General features: G+C 39.4%; 1 protein-coding gene across 3 annotated transcripts in view; it reads left to right on the forward strand.

The window, feature by feature from the left end:
- The window catches only part of Dync1i1 (dynein cytoplasmic 1 intermediate chain 1), a 305,396-nt gene extending 285,451 nt beyond the window's left edge, over nucleotides 1–19,945 (forward strand). For all 3 annotated transcript variants that reach the window (XM_052173218.1, XM_052173220.1, XM_052173221.1), the window contains 2 exons: nucleotides 2,218–2,343; nucleotides 18,998–19,945. In XM_052173218.1, the coding sequence (XP_052029178.1) occupies nucleotides 2,218–2,343; nucleotides 18,998–19,108 (237 nt within the window). In that variant the 3' untranslated portion in view covers nucleotides 19,109–19,945. The remainder of the gene's footprint in view (nucleotides 1–2,217; nucleotides 2,344–18,997) is intronic.
- The last annotated feature ends 1,595 nt before the right edge of the window (nucleotides 19,946–21,540 follow it).

The raw sequence follows: 21,540 nt of genomic DNA on the forward strand, positions 1-21,540 counted from the left end.
CCACCCCTCTGCAAAAATGGCTATTTACCCTTGACGCGAGCCACTCTTACTGCTTAGTAATTTATGCGATATACATCTTGTATTTGCAATTAAAATGACTGTGCCATAAAAACATGAGAATACTTATGAAATCAGAGTTGGAAGTAAGGCACATGCAAAGTGCATACAGATTATTTTAGTACAGAGTTTTACATTTGAGCTTCAGATAACGCTTAAATTAATACAGATATATTTTCCTTCATGTGTTCATTAATTTTTAGCATGTAAAATATCATAACATATTTTATTTTTTATATTTTATTATATTTTTAAAACAGCTATGAAAAGAAAGCATTTTGGATAATCTTTTTAAACTGATTTCAGTTTGCTATATTGCATTTCAAGTAAACTAATTTCTTTGGAAACACATTAGACGTTGTTTTAACTACATGAGGAGGTCAGGGTTTTTTAAATTAATTTTTTAGCTATGGTCTTATGATGATTAAACATTTTACTCAGCTTTTAGATTATTCAAGGTAAAATCCTACACGATACTTCTAAGTGAGTGTTAAAAATGAGCTTTGAAGGTTCTACAGCTGAATCATGAATCTGTTTTCAGGCCAGCCAGCAATAATAAAGTGTATTGACAGAATTATAGTCTATCTAAATTCACATTGTTTTTATTCTGTGCAAGGTTTGGTTAAAAATTCAGACTCCAGCTTGCGCAGCAGGGACCTTGATTGTAGAAATTGGGTTTTTTTTTTTTTTTAAATGAGCTAGGGATTTTCATTTTACGTTTTTGTTCACAATTGACATGCAATGATTTAAGCAGGTGAAAAGAATTTTTATTGATTTCAAGATGAAGTTTAAATATAGATTCTTACATATGATGGAGTTTTTATTGCTATTTTAAAGATAGGAATTGACTCAGTAGTTTCCCATAAACAGATGGTTTCGACCCTGTGCCTAGCTGCATGCTGGGGGTGCAGGTTTCCACGTTGGCGAGATGCACTTCCTGAGCACAGGTCTCACAGAGCGGCAGGAGACACTCAGTGGCTGTCTTCCACCTTTCTTCTCCTTTTCCTTTAGCATGTAACGTTGTCTTTCTTAATGCTGTGCTGTCATTTCTGAATCATCATTCTTGTAGGAGGCTCTCGAGCTCTAAACAATTATAAACTTCCAACCTTGAAGTACACACACTGACAGAAGATGGATCGAGTCACTCAAAATCCTCCCTTCACGCACCAAGGTTCCTGAGACAGACAGACAGACAGACAGACTGCAAATTCTATTTCAGTACTGCCAGTTCACTGAAATAATGATTACTAGCTCAATTATCAAAGGTTCTGGCTTTCCAGTGTTTGTTAAAGGACTCACACACAGACAGCTACATTTTAACGAGATGTCTCTGTATGGACAGTGACAACCGTGTGGACCATTCTCTATATCTTGGTGTTTCCACAGAGAGAAAGAAAAAAAAGGAGGAAAGGAAAGTTTTTGATTGATTCTTCAAGTTATTTTTTTTTACCTGTACACATTTTTTTTTAATCTACATTGCTGTTTTGCCTCCACGTACATCTGTATGAGGGTGTGAGATTTCCTAGAACTGTAGTAATGACCGTAGTCTCGAACAGCCAGGTGGGTTCTGAGACTTGAACCTCGTCCTTTGGAAGAGCAGCCAAGTACTCTTGACTGCTGAGCCATCTCTTTAATCCCCTTTACTGTATCCTTCTTTTCCTCTGATCACCTACTTCCTGGTAAGGGTAATAATTCCCTAAGAATCAAAGCATGTATGCTAGTATTGGTATGAAGACTCAAGTTATTTGAGCACCGGACTGTTTTTCTTCCACACATAGAACCCCAGTCTTTAAAAATGGCAAACATCTCTCCCTCCCCAGACATATCCCGCGTGATCTGATATCAGGTCAAGCATTGCATTTAGCTGGCAGGCTTCTGTGGTGGGCATACACTCGACAAACTCCAGAGGTATATTGCTGTCGCTGGCTGCCATGGCTGTGGGAACCTATGTCCCTGTTTCGCCTTTCGTTTCTTGTTTCTATTCCTTAAGTCAGTGGAGCGGGTGATTCCACAACAATGAATCCCGTTCACCCTTTCTCGAGGGGGTGGAAGTGGCTTCGCGCGCGGGAAGGCAGTTGTGGCTCATGGAGTAAAAGACATCACTGTATTTTTAGTATCTTTAAATTCATACTATTTTCTGTGTCATAACCCCTTCGGCAGGTGCCAACAGCAAGTGTGGCCATCGAGGGGGCGTCTGCCCTAAACCGGGTTCGTTGGGCACAAGGTGGCAAGGAAGTTGCTGTCGGGGACTCAGAAGGCCGCATTTGGATCTACGATGTTGGAGAGGTACGTATTTTTTGGTTTTGTTTGGGGACGGGAGTTTGGCTTGTGTTTCCACTTTAAAGACCTGCTGAAACTATTAACAAGACTTTCTGAGCCACAAGAAACCTCTCGATTGCGTTTGCAAGTTTCCATTGTCTTCAGCGTGAGTATGGAGACTCCTCCTTGGGGTCTAATTTGGCCTGTGTCTCCATGCACAGGACGCTTTAGTTAATGATCTGGATTCCTTCTGTTTGTGTGGTAGAAACCCCAGCTTGCCAGCCTGAAGCATGACACGGAAGCTTTCGTGTGACTAAAACTGGACAAACTCATCTTAATATCAGTTGAAATTCACCATTTACTCCTAGAAAGTGAAATTGTACTTAGAGTGCTGATTCAAAATCAGACTACTTAGGTACAGTGCTTCCAAGAAGACTGAAATGAATCAAATTTTATATTATTTTTGACATTTATGACATTACCATATAGGACCTATGACCTATAAAATAAAGATATGAAGAGAATGTCATGGCATGTATCAATGTGAAAAATAATACATCTTTTACACCAGAAAAATTCTGAATTTTTGTCTTATCTTTATTTCTACATTGCTGATCAATTTTGCTGTTTAAATCGTTTTATTTTACTTCTTGAAAAAGTGTTGACTTAAAAACCTTTATTTCTAGTAAGGTTTTTTTTTTTTTGGTTTTGGTTTTCTTTTTTTCTTTTTTCTTTTCTCTCTCTCTTAAAGACAAAGAAAATACAGGAAAAATAACTCAAAGTGTTGTGTAAAGTTATATAGGCATAATTTGAATCTGACATTTGCATTCCGGAGAGGAAATAGACTGCTTTTGTATGCATAGGCCTAGGAAGTGTTCTGTGACTACCTGGTAGACTTTGCAGATCTCCCTGAGAAGGATTCTTCCCAGTGTCACCAGTCAGCATCATGGGACTTTGACAATCTCAGCTGGTTGTTCTGCAGAGGAGCTTCTGATGGTACATTATATAATGGGCTGTTCTACAGTTCATTATGTTGCAACAAGCTAAATAGTGTTTTCAGATTTCAGCTGGGCATAGAAACTGACTAATGTTAGAGGTGGGGCCTTCTATTCTAGCATCCAAAATGCTAACTAAAGCACTTTTGCACCTCTTGGCTGCCCTGTAGTTAGATTCCTTTCCCCTGCCCTGGTTATTTCTGATGCCACAAGTTAGGAGAGGCAGAGTAGCAGTGACAATCAGCACTGGCCTACATGATGAAGATCCAGATGGCCAGGTGCCCCCACAGTTTGAAGCTTTGAAAAGAAAATGCCATTTGAGCCAAAAATATTTATTACCTGTAATTTTCTAGCCATATTTTCTTCCCTGAGGTTTCTTTATATTTGATGTACTTCTTCATGCTCTTCACCGAGATAAGACTAAACATCGAAAGCAAACATGAGAGAGAGAAAGAGAATAAATTACAACTAAACATGGTTTCTTTTTTCTCCCTTGTGTGTTCTTTCTTTTTTTTCTTTCTTTCTTTCTTTCTTTCTTTCTTTCTTTCTTTCTTTCTTTCTTTCTTTCTTTCTTTCTTTCTTTCTTTCTTTCTTTCTTTCTTTCTTTCTTTCTTTCTTTCTTTCTTTCTTCCTGTCTTTCTGTCTTTCTTTCTGTCTTTCTGTCTTTCTTTCTTTCTTTCTTTCTTTCTTTCTTTCTTTCTTTCTTCCTGTCTTTCTGTCTTTCTTTCTGTCTGTCTTTCTTTCTTTCTTTCACAACTGTTTTTGGAGGAAGAAAAATAAAGGAAAGAGCTGCCCAGAAAGAGCAGAAGATAGACAAAATATTATACCTCTTCTCTGTCTCACTTAAATGCATACTGCCCGTAAACTTTCTTTAGGTAGCACACATTACTTGTTTTCCTTTTTGTTCTAGCTAGTGTAACAACATGGTTCATCTCATAAAAGCCTCCCGAAAGACCTCTGTCCTTATTGAAATATTACATAGGTATAGAGACACATCTCAGATAAGAAAAGAATCAGCCTAACATGGGCATCATTTTCTGCCATCAGGTACATTGATAGCCTGTGTCCGCAGTGACTGGGATAGGACTCTATCTGTGGAGTATATGTGATTTCACAGAAGGTGCCGTGCTGATGTGTGTGGCTGCTCAACTTCTTGCTAGGAAACTATCATCATCTCTAAATTGTGAAGTGTTGCTATGCTGGCATGTCTGCTATCACTGCAGGTCAGGCTGGTTTTCATTTTTGTATTATTGCCCTTGCTTTTCTAAGTGATATTACAGGCTGCAGAAATGTCTGCAGCTAGAGGCCAGTCTCGCCTATTGTCTGGAGTCTAGACAGGCTATAGAAAAATCTCTGTGACATATAATAGGCCAAACAATTTGTAGGGTTGTTTATCCTCACAAATTCACCACGAGGACAGGAAAGGGGGGAATATACCAGGTTATTGAGCGTAGGTAATGTTACAATCTTTAGCCCCTTCAGTGAATGAGTGAAAGGCAGGCTTCAACACTTGAACAATTCTTCCTATATTGTTTGATCAAACACAAAGCACTGGTTAGCTTAGACTTAGCATTTTCATTTAGACTAACTCTCATTTTTTTCCAAAGTGTTTTTGTAAAGTCTCTTAATTTATTTTTGAGTTGAGGAGAGTCCTTTCTGTTTCTCGTTGCTAACCTCTGTAGCTTTCTTTAAACCTTTGAAGACCACATTTGTCAAGGCACTGAGTACTGACAGGAAAGACAAAGTCTTACAGCTGAGGCTTCACTGAAGTTCACTTCTTAGAGATGGTGGATACACCCTGGGCAGTGGCTGCCATTACTGCAATTCCTGTTATATCACTTACCAGCCTGGAGCCAACAGAATACCACTGAACAATGGAGGGATATGCTCACAACAGTGCCTTCCCAACTTCTAATGCACCTGAGGGTGCTTTTGAGACAAGCTGGCCTGTTGAGAATTAGGGGTCAAATCTAATGCTGGTACATGACTGATGAGAGGAAGAGACTCTTGGCAGGAAGCAATTTAAATAGTAAGAAATATAGAGGAAGAAGAAACGTGTGTGGCATTGAGAACCAAATTGTCAGTAGGCTGTGCTACCATGATCAGCATTCAAAATCAGTCCTCTGGTACTCATTAGAGTTGAATTCCTCACCAGGGTCATGCTGGCCTTTGGAAAGCCTTGAGAGAAAAAGATACAAATACTTCTAGATAACTCTTAAAATGGAGTCTGTGTACCAATGACAGTGGTAGTTCCCAGAATCCTCAGTGTTGATCTACTTGCCTTGAGACTGAAGAGATGCCAGTCTGTGAGAAGCCCTCTGGCATCTGTTTTTCCATTGCTATTGGCCAGAGACCTCGGTGAGACTGGAGGAAGAAGGCAGCTGTTACCTTTTGCCAAGATCTTGTTCTCCATGTGAGGCCAGCTACACTGGTGTGTGTCTGGTATAGTTTCACAGGACCATGTGCTTCGGGGCCCAGAGATGAGCCCAGTGATCTATTGTCATTGTCTGGCTCCATATTTGTATTTTGTAATGGGGCCTGCATATTATGTGGCTTGTTCTGTCCCTAAGAAAATCGACAGTAAAACAAATAAGAAATAAAATATTTTGGCCCTGACCTGGATCATTGTGAAAAACGAAGAGAAATCTCTAGAAATGGGACTCAATAGAGAGCACACTGCATCACTCTGTTACCTACTTCTTAAATTATAAGATTCTATATTATAAGCCTCAGACGGCACATACATGTAGTGTTTAAGCCAAGGTAGGGCTCTACGACACCTCCCCCAAGCCTCATTCCCATCCTATCATAATTTAAGATATATATTTCTTTGGAAATTTTTCTATAACTCTTGCTTCATTAGATGAGGCAGGTTGGGACAAACTGTTAACTGCTCTCGCTACTGTAAAGTCTCATCGACGCCTTTGGGGACATCACCATTTCAGTCCAGGTAAGAAGGCCACTGCACAGAGGGACTCTGGTGTCACCAGTTGCTAATAATCATGTGCTTCATCTACCTCAGCTGAGGCTGCAGCTGCTGCTGGGAGTCCCAGTTCAGAGCCCCAGTGATAGTGTCCTTCTCTATTACATACAATTATCTTTAGGATGATAGAGGTGGCTCAGATCCAGATACTGATGCAACTTATTAAGGACTTGTCAAGAGGTAAACAGGGTTGTGTAGTAGCTCACTGAAATCAACAGGTTGAATTTGTCTACCCAGCCCCCACCTTCTTTACTTTTTTTGTTACATTTAAATGGTACAAGTGTGAGTAATCTCTCAGGGCCTGTAACTCAGGAAGTAAAACATAAAACAGGCATATTTTCAGGCAGGCTACTTGATGCTGTGTTTGTATAGCATACACTCTTGCTTGTTTGATTTCTGCATTGTGTCTGGAAATCTATTGTACATATTTATTTTCACAGATAGGGGCCTATTTCCTTCACAGAACAGGTGTTTAACTTCCATTAGCATAAATAGAAGCTACGAAAATCCAGTGTAAGACAAAGAGGGCCCCCCTTTTTCTATTTGGTTGTAATTTTTATTCTATTTGCGCTTTCAAAAATCACTTAAAAAAGAAAGTGGTTGCATGCATCATTTAATATTTCTGAAAATCTAAAATGAAGGGCTGACGAGCCAGCTCAGTAGTTAAGGATGCTTGTCGCTCTTCCAGAGGACCCAAGTTCAGTTCTGAGTGTCGCAATCAGACTGCTCACCACTGCATGTGACTCTAAAGGATCTGACACCCTCTCCAGGCCTCCTAGAGCAACTGCACACACACACACACACACACACACACACACCTCTAAATCAAAGAAAAATAGATCCATTTCTTTAAAATGAGCCTAGACTTTGACTACCTTTTCAGAAATTTCTACAGTACAAGATGCCTGATGCTCGCACTGTTCAATTAATTAGAACGTGAGAGAAATAAACTACCAATGAAGCCTATCTATAACCTCAGATGTATTTAGAATAGAATACACTCACAGAACTCTGTTGAGGACTGCTGACGTTTGTTTCTTTGTTGTTTGTTTGTTTGTTTCAAATGATATACGAATGCACACATCTTAAAGATTTAAAACTAAAAATTACATAGCTACCATAGTTTCTTTTCTGACAAGCGAGCTTTTCTGCATATATACACGACGGGTTTTTCACTGCGCATGAGCCCCTGTGTGTAGAGTTAGTGCCGTGTCCGCGTGATTGATAGTCAGCCTATCTACCTGTCTTTCTTGGAGATGTGTTTTATGGAAAGCCCGTTGTCATTGTTCATGCTTCACTGCAGTCACAGGGACTCGGCTGTCACAAATATCCCCTAACGACGACGTTGGCTGCTTATCTGAATTAGTTAGGACGCTGCGTGAAGCTCTGCTTCTCAAAGAAGCAGTTTATCTTCCACCTCCTATTATTTCTTTTTCCATTAACCTCTTCCAGGGAAGAGTTTGTTTTTCAGTTCTGATAAATACCTGCAGCTTTCGGATCCTTGATTACATTTTTTTTTTTACACTGCACACGTGACAAAATTTCAAAACCGTGTTCAGGTTAAAGGAGGCTTTGCAAAATAAAATTATCACCTAAAAGCTGTGATTTATGAGGGGGGTAAATCTTATCAACCTGACTGTGTTTGACTGACCCATTGAACAATTAGTAAATAGAAACATGTGACTGTCTTTAAATTTAAACTCTTAACTTTGGAAATGCATATAACTCATTTGGTGTGACCACTCACGGGCCAGAATGACAGCAGTTGTATCATTACAAATCTCAATGAATTCAATGCATTGGTCAATATATAAATGCATCGAGAAGTTCTTGGGATGGAAAATGCAGATGAACATGTTGTATCAAATGTTATTGCTAAAAAAAAAATAAAATAAAATGTGACTTAAGTATCTGTTTGAAGATTTTAAACTGGAAGTAAAAAAAGTAGATTCAAAAGTTTAATAAGAATCCCATCAAGAAAAATGACCCATGCTATAAACTTTAAAACACTGACCAAGGTGTTACTTTAAATTGTAAAAGAACAATTAAAAAAATATATCTCCAGGGCGTGAGTTATAGCTCAGTCTCTAAGTGCTTAGAAAGAAACAAAACAAAACAAAAATATTGTTTTTCAACTTTGGCGCAGCCAGCAAGAACAGAAATAAAAAGAAATTCCAGGAGTCGATTCTCTTGCAGTTTGTCCTAAGTAGCATTCAGTAGAGTAAAATCTGGGAGTGCTAGAAGTCAGATGAGGTTTAGTGACACAAAATCAACAGAGTATATTTATAGATTTTTTCCATTGTATTATACGAAGCAGTAATTGTTTGTTCTTCACAGTTTCCAGCAGGACAGGGTATACAGTATTCTCAAAAGAAGCCTGGGTCTTTGTACGAATAACTGCTTTCCTTGGGAATTGGGTAGACAGAACGCCAAGTAGAAAGTTAAACTGAAACCTGGGTATTAAGTCAAACAAAAGTTCCCTCGCGACCAAACTGTGTAGGAAGGTAGCCGTGCGGTTTCTCCCATGCCCCAGCTCAAGAAGAACTTAGGTGACAGCTCAGCTTTAGCAGTTTCCAGGAGCGGGGCTGGGCTAGTGTCACTTAGCAACATCTGGTTGTGACCATCCCAGGCCCTGGTGTTTCTCATTAAGAAAGTGTGCCTGCAACTTGCTAGAGTCTCGACGGGCCATCGCGAGTGCTGCCTTCTTTGATGGAGAAACAATTTTAGATTCTTTAGCTGAGGCTGAACACTGCCTTTGGTTTCCCCTTCTCAGCGAGAGAGTTACAGACAGGGCCCATTTCTTCCAGGGTACCAAGCACCCAGATAAAGGCTGACAGTCTAAACACCAAGCTCTGTCTATGGCGTCTATGCACTGGATAACGCGAACACTGGGATTTGTGATTGAGATTTTCGATTCCTCACGCATGTTTAGGGTGAGAGCCACGCATCGAAGTCAAAGTACACAAAAGCATAATTGTATGGGAAATTTATCATATTAATAAACATCATTATAGGAAAGCAGCAGATCTGAATTAGTATATTAATTCACTTCTTTGTCATAATAAGTTATGTGCATTTAAAATAATTGGAGTAAAATAATGTATCATTATAATTTTAGTATTAACTTGATTTTCCTTGTGCAAAGTGCATAATTTTAAAAAGAAAAGAAAAGCCACTATTAATTCCGATAAAATTACTTATTTCATAGTCAGTATGGTAACAGCAGCTTCCATTTGATAATTATACATGTAGAAGGCCATGATCATGATTAGATTAATTTCTATATAAATAGTATGCTTATTGAAGTAGCATTGGCTTATAAAAATAGACTTACATTATTAATACCTTTTCAAGCACATTTTTTTCAAAATTGATACAAAGTACTTACAACTTTTATGTTTTGTGAATGGTTGATTAAGTGGAAAGCTCTAATGTTCAGTTTACAAAAACCAAGCTAAAATGTGTATAGTACTTTTCAATATTGCTATAGTGATAAATGGCCTGTGAAAACATACCTCCTGAAGCAAAAGGAGGCTTGTCAATTCTGCATCTTCACGATTTGTCTGCCATTTCACAGTTGTCTTTGGTGGTTGTTTGATTGCTGAAGTGCTTGTCGTTGGGTTAAATGTTTTATGATTGATAAATTGTATGAGTTTTATAATTTCAAAATTTTTTGTTATTTTTGTTTTTTTCTTTTATCTTTCTTTTGGCTTTTTGAGGCAAAGTTTTCTTGTGCAGTTCAGCTCTCCTGGAACTTGCTCTGTAGACCAGGCTGGCTGCAAACTCACAGAAATCCACCTGCCTTTGCTTCCCTGTGCCAAGATTAAAGGCATGTGTTACCTCTGACACTAAACTGTTAAATTTTGTCTCAAAAAAATGTGTCAATGAGAGTGGCTGTCTCTAGTCACATCATACAAAGCCCAAGATAAAGTTGTATCCTGCCAGGAATAGAGATGTTTCTGATCTGCAAAAAGCCTGAGCTGTTTAGTTTAGTTTTGTTTTGTTTTGTTTTGGTGTGTGTTTAGGTATGTGTCTGTGTATTGGCATATCTAAACTAAAATATGAAATCAAATACTTGCTTATATGTGTTTATATGTAAATGCATATATATCACATAGGTTGAACTTGAAAATGAGGAAGAATAAATAACCCATAAGATACCATTGTCAAGGAAGACTTGTGTGTTTTCTAGAATATCACCTATCACAACATCTTTTACCTTTTTTTTTAACTTGAAATACATTAATTATGTATCATTTAAGTTCTGCTGTTGTAGAAAAAATTCTTGTCCCTTTACCTAATAGGCAGACAGAACAGATCATTAACCCACTCCTAAGATTTCCTCTAATGACAAAGTAGTCATCTCCCGGTATTTAGATGAAATCTTTTATTCTTGTTGACCTTGCATTAAGCTCTCTTGAATAGTAATTGAACACCTCCTAGTATCTAGTATCATAAGGGGTAGACTATCAAATATAACAGTAAAGTATTATAACCTTTGGAGAACCGAGTTCATAGAAACAGCCAAAGATACGTCCTTGTCTGTTAAAGCAGGCGCACTGTGTCCAACACAGTGTCTGTCCTACAACAGGAATGAAAGAGTCCCTGTGTGAAGAATGCGGGGAAATTTAAGCAAAAGTTTAATTGTGCAACGTGTTCAGAATGCAGCCTCCAAACTGAGTACAGTCTGGTAGACACAGGAATGTTGACTGTGTTTGCACAGAAAAGAAGGAGTTTTAGGAAGGACCATTTGCCCTTCCTCCCAGACATCATCCTGGTCTTTCCCCTTCCTGTGCTTTTAGAAGAGAGAGATTGACTTGGTGGCCAATGCAGAGAAAGCCTAATAGTTGACTCAAACAGCTGTCAACCGCTGGAAAAACGCTTCCTTTTCATTGTGCCTTTTTTGGACACTATAGATATGATAAATCATGAACTGCATTATAAAAATTCTTCTTTTATGCCCAAACATTCAGTAGGAGGAAATGACATTTCTTTTATTACCTTGGTAAATGTTTTTAAGGTGTTTAGCGATAAGCTTTCTTTTTGTCAAAACTGCTTAGATTCCGTGGTTGCTAGGGATTTACTCAAAAACCTATAGTCAATAATATCAGGGAAGAGGCGGCTGCGTGGTAAGTCAGCTAATGTGGAGGGAGGCTCGACTAGTGGTCCTTTCTTTTTGCCCTGCCTCTCTCTCTCTCTCTCTCTCTCTCTCTCTCTCTCTCTCTCTCTCTCTCTCTCTCTCTCTTTTGTACCATGGAAAGAGAGGCAGTTGGGCTGAGAAATGGATGGTCCCCAGTAGTAGACAAAATAATAACATCCTACAATTTCAGGAGACAGGCAGCTGATGTGATTTCAATACTTGTGCAAGCAAGGGCATCTCCAGGTCTTGGGGAATCAGATCTTTCTTTCTCAGTTGTTGTTTGGTTTTGGTTTTCTCCACAGGTAAACACCTCTGGATTTTGGTACCCTTGCTTACAGGCTAAATTTTAGCATGAAGAATAATTGTAACTGTTAATTTCTCCAGACAAGTGTTTAAATTGCTTATTTCCTTCCATAGTTACCGGCTTACTGCCATTGACAGACCCATATCTGTTACTATTTACTTTGTCTTTTACGTCTGACTTTCGTTTCTTACCTTAATTAGGTGGTAAAAAAATTTTTTTAACGTTGCTCTGAGAAACATGCAGTAAAAAGAAACCACCCATTTAAAGATAGAGGGAAAGTGGGCTTTGGCAAATGGGTCTGGAAGTTTCCCCGTACTTGAGTATGCAAAAGAAAAGAAATTCAGAAACAGACCAAAAGAGAGGGCCAGGATAGAAAGCAGGTGACCTCCCTAGTAATTTTAACCTATTGACAGGCTGGGACTAGCCGTCTTCAGGACAGATGTGTGAGCGCCCTGCTTTCTGGACTTCTCCGGAGCTTCTTCAAAGGCTAAGTGGTCGCACCACAGTCTACCTCGTGGCAGAACGCTGTAGTGTATCTTCGCCCGTGTAGCTGCGTCGTCCTGGCACTGGATTCTAGTCCGTGGTTTCCTCCACTGTTAACAGTGCCGTGGGCCTTGCCTCTCTGAGAATTAAACACACCGAAGCTGCATTTACGTGAAGCGGGTCTGCCTGGCGGCTCCACGGCAGCCGCTGCAGAGCCTGTTACCTCCCACTTCGCTTCCATCTGTGTGTGTGGCAGAGGGAATTGTCCTAAAAAAAAATCCAAAAACCAAAAAACAAAACAAAACAAAAAATACAGGCTTTCTCTGAACACAGTTGCCTGTTTGCATGCCAGTGAGTTAACGCTCTCCTGAATTTGGGTGCCATTAATAACTGTCGGTGGGTTTGTTTTGTTTTAACCTTTTGAGTCCAGGGGAGTTTAAGTGTCATTCTGAGGGAAACTACATAAGCTTCCCTTGTTTCTGTAAATGCACTAAAACCAGTGTGCATTAAAATGAAAAGGTCATTTGTACAATATCCTTTTTAGCAGAAAACTTTCATGCTGGTGTTAATATAGAATATGAAATCATTCTCAAGCCTGTTCAGAATCCGTGGTTCATGTTATAGTCCTACAGACTTTTTTTTTAAAGAAATACTCCATTTAATTTAAAGATTACAAAGACACTAATGAGCCACACATCCACAAAAATATTTATCTTGAGTTTATCTTGAACCTAGAGACCACCTCACTTAGTTTGTTGCCCATGATTAATGGAACTGAGAAACCTAATTGAGATTATGGAATATTTTTTCTACCCTCTTAGTTATCCAAGGTTTTCCAAGCCTGCTTTTGTAAGCAGTGCCTGAGATATATTTTATCACAAAAATATTCATAGCTAGGAGTCAATCCCAATTATTTAATGAAGTATAAAAATGATCCTTGAAACAGTCTTTACTGCAGCTATTTAAAATCAGCTGCTAGGGACTATAAATCTTCAGAATTTACTGAAAAATGAGGGAGACTTAGCTGAGGACTGTCCAGAGCAGTTAGCTGTGTGCTATAAAGAGAGGCACGTGAGTGATATCTGTGTGTTTAACCCCAATTATAAATAATCACTTGAATTTTTTATTACAACATGTTTGACAATAATCCAGTCTTATAATGTGAGGTTAAAGTAGAATCCTGCTGCAGAAAATGCTGTAACAGGAAAAAAATAGCTGCAGTGGGCTGCATTGATCATATGTGGAGGAATCATAGAGGTGTGGAGAATATTTGCATATACATCTATACACACACATATATATCATATATCATATATATATTTAGCTAGGAGTAATCTATATATTTTAAATTTAATTTTAATGGATAATAAAAAGTAACTATGACAAACTTCTCTTATAATCCAAAAATATCTCTTTCCTTACAGTTATCTCAGTAAAGTTAGCTATTGTTTAAAAAACAAAAATATTAGATAGTCATGTGTGATATTCAGAGAAATAAAAAGTGCTTTAAAATAAAGTAAAAAAAATTCAGTTCTAGATAGGTGGAAAGAAGAAAAATAGGAGAAAGAGCAGAGGAAAAGAAGCAAGAAACCAAGAAAACTTAGAAGAAGGGGATAAAGATGGAGAAAGAAACCAATAAGGACCATCATTTAGCAGGGGTTATGATGGGCCTAGCACTGCACTCACCTGTTTCTTTCTTACTCATGTTACTATCGGTCATTAGGTGTACTCTCAAATTTCCTTCAACTAAATAAGAGAGATCAGAACAGTTCCTAAGGACACACAGCAAAAAGTGACAAGCCAGGAGGGGTAGGAAAAAACCACCATTTAGCTACTCTCTGTGGTGGATGAAAGCCAGTTCTGGCTTTCTTCTTCAGTTCTAGCCTCTCCCCTGTCTGTGCCTCTTACAAAGTACCCAAGATGCCCAGGCATGACAACCTATGGTCAGACAAAGCAGTCTTAGAGGACCTACAGCGAGGCTATAGGCAGCTACTGATCTGCTCAGTCAGAGAGAGGTTCAGATCCCCAGACCCAGCAACACAGGTCGGGTGGACAGAGGGGATGTGGGAGAAGTTAAAATCCCCACATATGTGATTTATTTTTCCTACAAGTTTTGTACTTTTGCTCTTTGTCTGTGACCTTTTGTCCCCTAAGACTCTTGGATTACAGTCTTTTGAATCTTTTAGCAGGTAACTAACTCAAAACTCATTACCTGCTGGCCATTCTACCACGGAGGGCTGGCCCTTTCAGAGCAAGAGGTCTAACCTGTCCAGCATGGACTTATGAAACTGACTTGAAAAAACTGTTTAGATGCCTTTATTTCCCTTTGCCTTGTGGGTAAAGATGGGTTTCCTAATGTTCTCATAGCAGTCAGAATTCATTCTTTAAGAAAAACTAGTCCTCAGAAACATACTGAAGAACAGATGTAGGGGTGTAAGCTACCTGTTGGTCTCAGGAACCTGTTTCATCCGAGTGAGAGCTTGCAGAATGAGTACTGCACAGTGGGCTCTGTCCCTTTTCACTCAGATTACCTTTCCTGTCCTCTCCGTGTCTCTGTTGATAAATGGTCCGATGTCCCTCATCCCCATTTGACAATCGAGGCAATGAGAGGTTAAATGCCTCGCCCTTGGCGGCCACTGAAATAAGAGTAAGACTTGATTGTCCTGACCGAATATGAGGTTTATTTTCCCCTCCTTCTTAAGGCCAAATTGCTACCTCAATAACTACCTTTGGCCTTCAATCCTTTGGCTGTTAAAACAGGGTCATTCCATATCTATAAAAGGTGGCTGCTTCTAGAGCAGAGATTTTATTATCTTAGAAATCAGAGCCCTCGGTGGTGCTTAAAGCATCCAAATGCTTTAAACACTTACCCCCCACACCCACCCCCAGATCAGCCAGCAGTTCTCAGGCAGGGTGGACTGGCTATGGGTGAGCTCCGCTCGGAGAAGCAGTGGGAAATATGGACCCTCTGTGACCTACAGTGTGACTCCAGCAGACAAATCTGCAGCAGAAAATGTTTCCAGATCCAAGTGTGTCCAAGGGAAGAAGCTTTCTAAAATCTGGCATTGCTTTGACTTCGCTGCACGTGTTTTTCTCCCTGTTGCCTCTCATGGATTTTCAATTCACCATGAGAAATGCAAATATTTCCCCCCCCCCAATCATAATCTATTTATTTATTTGGAGACCAAATGGTTTTACTATGTAGTCCAGGATATCCTGGAACTCACTCTGTAGACTAGGCTGATCACCAACTCAGAGATCTGTCTGCCTCTGCCTTCCAAATGCTGGGCTTAAGGGCATGAGCTACCACACCATGCAAGAAGTGGATTTTATTTAGAAATTATTGGAGACGGGTATTTGCAAAGGGCAGGGGAGTAGTCGTCAGTGATGCTCGGGTGCTCTGCGTTTAGCCTTCCATAGCTTGAAAACTGAAGAGAGGCTGAAGCAAAGGTCTCAGCTACCTGCTTGACAGGGAGACACCACTTACTTATGGTAAGAATGAGCTCGCTTCTGCTCTTCAGTTTCTGAATCTATGCCAGTATGCACTCATTCTGACCAAAACCGGCATTAATTTTCACCTCCATTTCCTGGTCATCGCATTTCAAAAGGGTTGTCACTGGTCTCTAGTTGTGTATGCTGTGTATGCTGATTAGCTGCTGGATAGGAACAAAGCCCTTTTCCTAACCAGTGAGTCAGGTGTGGTTAGAAATGCCCCAGCATTTATGGTCTCTCACCTACTCGCTGTCTGAGAGCACCATGCAAGAGAGCCTGGGAACTGCCCGGGGTAGGAAGAGCAGCTCAGTCCAAACAGATTTTGTTTAGCGTCATAGATAGAAACTGACAAGAGTGGCCATCCTCTTTGTGAGACACCTGTTTGGTCTCACCTACAAGCAGTTCAGATGCCAACAATTATTACTTCGGCTGTGGAAACGGCCTGTGACTGTACATTCGCACATTTGAGCTAAGATTATACTTAGAGTACTTCCTGATGTGATGTTTCATTCTAAAAATGGAGCAGTCTGCTGTGTAGCCTCTACATCGAACAGTGCATTCGGGTTGGGTTATTTTCACAGTCAACTGGATGAAAAGGTGTAACGGGATGTGCTAGGGAAACGGACTTCAAGTTTTGAGAAGCAATTGTGTTTCTATCATTTCTGTTCCAGAATTTGATGTAAAAAAAAAAGCAAATTAATATTTCTGTAATGTACATATTTTTCAGGAAGAACACTTGACAGAATGAATTTGTTTTTTTTTAAAGCTTAATATGTGTGTATCTTGTGTGTGTGTGTGTGTGTGTGTGTGGTGTGATTTTTTTACAAAGTATTAGCATATTAGCAAGAGAACAAAATCTGTTTGAATATTATAAAAATGCCTTAGGGATAATCTGCATATTTAAATGTCTGTGAAGATAAACCTTCATATTTAAAATCATGTTTTAGCATTTAAGTACTTTATGTTAGTTTCAGTTCCATGAAAGAGGCCAAACAGAGTTTAATTGCTAGGATAATTTTGTTTAGTAGAAACATTTAGGTTTGAGAAAGTTTAGATTTTATACATTAGAGATGTGGTTTTATATAGCACGCACGCTTGCCGATGTCAACCTGTGTCTGGCCACTATATGAACTTGATGTTTTAGAATCTAAAGTAAGATCATTTCTTAACCAACTTGCTAGTATTACTACATGAAACTGTGAAAACATGGGCCTATTTTCCTGTTCTGATACATGAATCCTATACAGTGCTATCAATAAAATGTTACATATGCCATCCAATGTAAATATTTTTACTGCATGAAGAAATAGTGTAGTCTTATGCTTGTGGGATGTCTTCATCTGTGTGTGAGCACACACAGCTGGCTTGGCTAAGTTCTTTTCTCCAAGAAGTTAACATCATGCACAGGTCTGAGGTGTTTTAGCTTTGTATCTCTCTTAGCTTTATTTTCTGAGGAAAAAAAAATAGTGTTCTCTTGATTGAGTTCCTATCTCTCCTTCAGCTTGGGTTACATAGTTCTTTTTGGAAACATTTGCTCAGGCAATGGGAGAAGAAAAGGAAAAATGGACCTGTTCTTTCCCATAAGTGATACCAACGCTCTTGCCTGCTTATACTTTCGGTTAGCGATTTTGAATCTTTCATTTTGGGGTCTCATTTCCCCTAGGGCAGTATTATCTTTAATGGAAGACAAAAAAAATGAAGACTAGTGAAATCCTACAGAAGATCCCACCGTAAGGAAAATGGTCCAAGCTATGTCACTCAGTATTATTGTGAGTTTGGGTCATTGCTGCAAGAGAAATTTAGATTAATTTCCATAACTAGGGAAGTGTCTCTATTTTACTATTACAAAATGTACTCATATGTTTGAATGAAAACTCTCACTGGAGAAGTGTTTCTGATAATGAACTGGAATGCTTCCCCCACCTGGACATCATTTTCCGAATTATATTTTTTGAAACGTTTGACCTTAGTACTAGAAGTCACTTCAGGACATACTTTACAGAAAGGCGCTGCCTCTCTCTAGTAAGTTTGCTTGGACAGATAGTATCCGAGACTATCATTTCCTCTAATAAAACCTTAAATGTTCTAATCATCAGACTGTGTGCAGTGGGTAATTTTCTAGCTATAGACATAATTTGAACACTTACCTTCTTCCTCTTTCTCTTTTTTATTTTTAATAATGTGTATTGATTGAGTTGATCGTGTTCTTAATGTGTATGGGATATATGGATACCATGTGTGGTCCTAATACGTAGATGAATTGATCATACCATTTTATAGGGTGAAACGCCAAGAAAATTCCTGTAATGTAGGAATCCGTTCACTGCCTATGAGCTCCTTTAGCACTCTACTGAGTCCTGCTGTTCATCTTCAAATAATTTGTTTTTTATATATTTCAAACACACTTCCGCTATCTTTTAACAACTCATAGTCTTTAGCGCAGCTAAGAAAAATTCTTATGCAAAATTTCTATGCAAGGGTATGTTAATTCCTCTTCATTGAATTGCAGACAGCAGAAGAATTGGGAAGTACCATAGATCTCTCCCTTTGGCAAATTAATATAGCTTATCGATTCAATGCTGAAATCACATAACATTGGCAAAGGTACTTGTTGGTTTTGTAGTCCTGGTAGGATTCCCTCCCTCCCTCATACCTCAGTCCCTACATCCTGCTTCTCATTCCATAAAATAGAAATAATTTGCTTGTGTACATAGGGTAAATTTACCCCACCTAAGATTGCTATGAGGTATGAGTTAATATATGTAAAGTACTTAGAATAGAACCCTTGGTCAACGCTAGTTAGTCCTGCAGTTACTCAGAGCCATCAACACAGCTTCTGCTGGAAATGCTCAACTGTGACCTTCTACTAGAAAAGGCTCTGTGCATATATGTAAGCTATTTTTTTCTCCATGTGTATTGACTCATTAATGGCTCTTTAGGAAACAAATCGATAGCTTCGACTAGAAAGAAAATGCCATAGTCGTTCTAAAATCGTAGTTAGTAATGCAGCCTTTATTTTCTGAGTTCGCTGTAGGATCCAAGAACAAAGGGTGCTCCTTACCATGAGTGCTTTAATGTGGCCTCTGGGATTGTTTGGTTAACACACATTTTAAAGGTTTTATGCACTCGCTGAGTGATGTTCCTGCTAAGGAGTGAAGCTGTAGGTTAAGCGCCAGGTTTCCTGTGTTTTCTTTGGTGAGGGACCTCCGTTCCCACACCAAGGGGTGTAAGATGCAAGAGATTATTTCGCTTATCATTTATTTCTCTGCCGATTCGCTTTGCAGCTTGCGGTTCCCCACAACGATGAATGGACGCGTTTTGCCAGGACCCTGGTGGAGATCCGCGCCAACAGGGCTGACAGCGAGGAGGAAGGTGCCGTGGAGTTAGCTGCCTAGACCTGAGATGAGTCTGCCCACCGTGGCGCCCATCCTTCCGTGCTAGAACTCAGTCTACAGTGAAGGCCCCCGTGCAGTGTTTTGGTGTCCTTTCTGTATCAGTATCCCCGTGGCATCTTGGGTGCCATATTGTGCAGTGTTTCCCCGTATTCCCCACGTGTACCTACTCGCTCGAAATCCACCACAGCATTTCTACCTTTGTGTCCCCGTCTCAAAAACAAATGGGGGAGGGAACCCTTAGGGGTTTTAGTTGTTGCCTTTTAACTACTTGGTAGCTGTGTTTAATAGCTGGAAACCTCTGGTTGAATTTGTGCTTACATGTACTTCTGGAGTAGTCCTATTAAATCCATATGAAGCCAGATATGATTGAGTGCAGATGTGGCGTGCCTCGTGATATGGTACAGGGCCAAGGACTTGAGATGTGGTGTTTTACATGGTGATTCGCATTATGAATGGATTTACTACAAGAACATTGCTGCTCCTTATTTATTGTAACGTGCTGCATGGAACATATTTATTTGAAAGCATTAAAATAAACGATCGTAGAGCATGTGCGTAATGAGAGGACTCTTTTCTCTGCTGCTGCTGCTGAGGTTACATTAAGTTCCAAATAACAATTACAGTATTGCCAGTTCCACTGAGAACACGAAGTCTTTAGAGGTTTGTTGCAGTGAACGGAATGAATTTTAATGCCTATTATTTCTATGTACTTTAACAATATTTCAAATATAGTTGACCATTGATCCTTGTCATCCAAGCTAGCAGAGCCCCAGCACAGTCTGTGGTTCCTAAATATGACACCAATATTACCAATAAAATGTTCCAACTAGGTCTGTATCACTGCGGATAAATGTTTTGCTTAGCAGAAAACCCGACATGAAGCTTGCTTTGGCAAGGGATTGGAGAGATGCGTGAGGACAGTGTTAAAGACTGAACACGACTCTTTAGGCAGCCAGCCTGGTGGGCGTAAATCAAAACTCCTAGATGTATTTTTATAAGGCTTTGTATGTGTGTGTGTTGTTTTGTTTTTCAGGGGTAGCCCTTTCACCAAAGCCACCGAGTTTAAAAACAATGTCAAATGGTAGAATAAGAAAGGACAAGTTGAAATAAACAAATGCAGTGTGTCCTACAAATGTGTGTTTTTAAGTTCACACTAGAAACTATGTTAATAATTACTATTAAACTAGAGACTGTGCCTATAAGCAGCTTTGATCACAATTTTCAAGGGCTGTCTTATTGCTAGAGAGAGTAAAAATAAAGTATGGTTAAATAATTTAAAGACTAGCTTGTCAATAGGCTTTTGATAGTTTATGAAGAAAACTTCTATCTATACATTTTTGGTAGGAGTTCCTTGAACTAATACATTAATAAAATATTTTAAGATATAATATATTTTCCTCCAACTGTTCAATAGTACCTACATAATTAAATTCCCTTACAAACAGAAATTAACATTTTATAGATAAAAATGAATGTCTTCATTATGTGTATTTGAACTCAGTGGGTAGAAGTATGAAGAAAAACATTTGGAAATGTCAGCAGATTTTCTGTTTTGTTAAAGGAGAAATTTTTAACTTAGCAATATAGGGATTGCTCTTTAGATATTATGAAATATTTCAATGCATTTATGTAAAGCTAAGCCAAAATACGATTACGACGATGTGACGAGGCACGTGACAAAAAAATAAAGGATCTAACAGTTTTGGTCAAATCTGGTGACCTGAGGTCTCTCAGGACTCACACAGTGGAAGGAGAAAAGTGACTCCCACAAGTTATTTTCTCTCTCTCTCTCTCTCTCTCTCTCTCTCTCTCTCTCTCTCTCTTTCTCTCTCTCTCTCTCTCTCTCTCACACACACACACACACACACACACACACACACACACACACGCATACAAACAAATAAATACAAACAGTTTACATTTTAGAAGCAAGCTAGTAACAAAACAAATTGGACAAAAGATCTCAGGAATACGCTAAACCATCATTAAGAGTAAATCGAAAGTCTAGGCTGTGACTGAAGGCTACTCTCTGAGTGTGTGTGTGTGTGTGTGTGTGTGTGTGTGTGTGCGTGCGAAGCCTGTGAAAGGTCACAGGTCAGAGTCACGTCTGAGACACACATTTGAGGATACATATTAAGCTCCTTAGTGAGCCCCCGAGCCACTGGCCTATCAGCCTCAGACCCCGTGTTGAGTGGGTATTGACACCATGTGATTGACAGAATAAGGGGACATTATGAGAAAAATAGTATTCAAGGCAGATCTCAGCTCCACACCTGTGAGAATCTGTTGTAATCTAAAGTGCTCGGCTGGGCAGGGTGGCCCACAGCTTTACTTCCAGCACTCAGGAGACAGAAACAGGCAGATCCTTTTGAGTTTGAGGCCAGCCTGGTCTACAAAGCTCTAGGCCAGGGCAATGAAAAGAAACCCTGTCT

The sequence above is a fragment of the Apodemus sylvaticus genome, chromosome 2, assembly GCF_947179515.1.
Source record: "Apodemus sylvaticus chromosome 2, mApoSyl1.1, whole genome shotgun sequence".
NCBI classification, from domain to species: Eukaryota; Metazoa; Chordata; class Mammalia; order Rodentia; family Muridae; genus Apodemus; species Apodemus sylvaticus.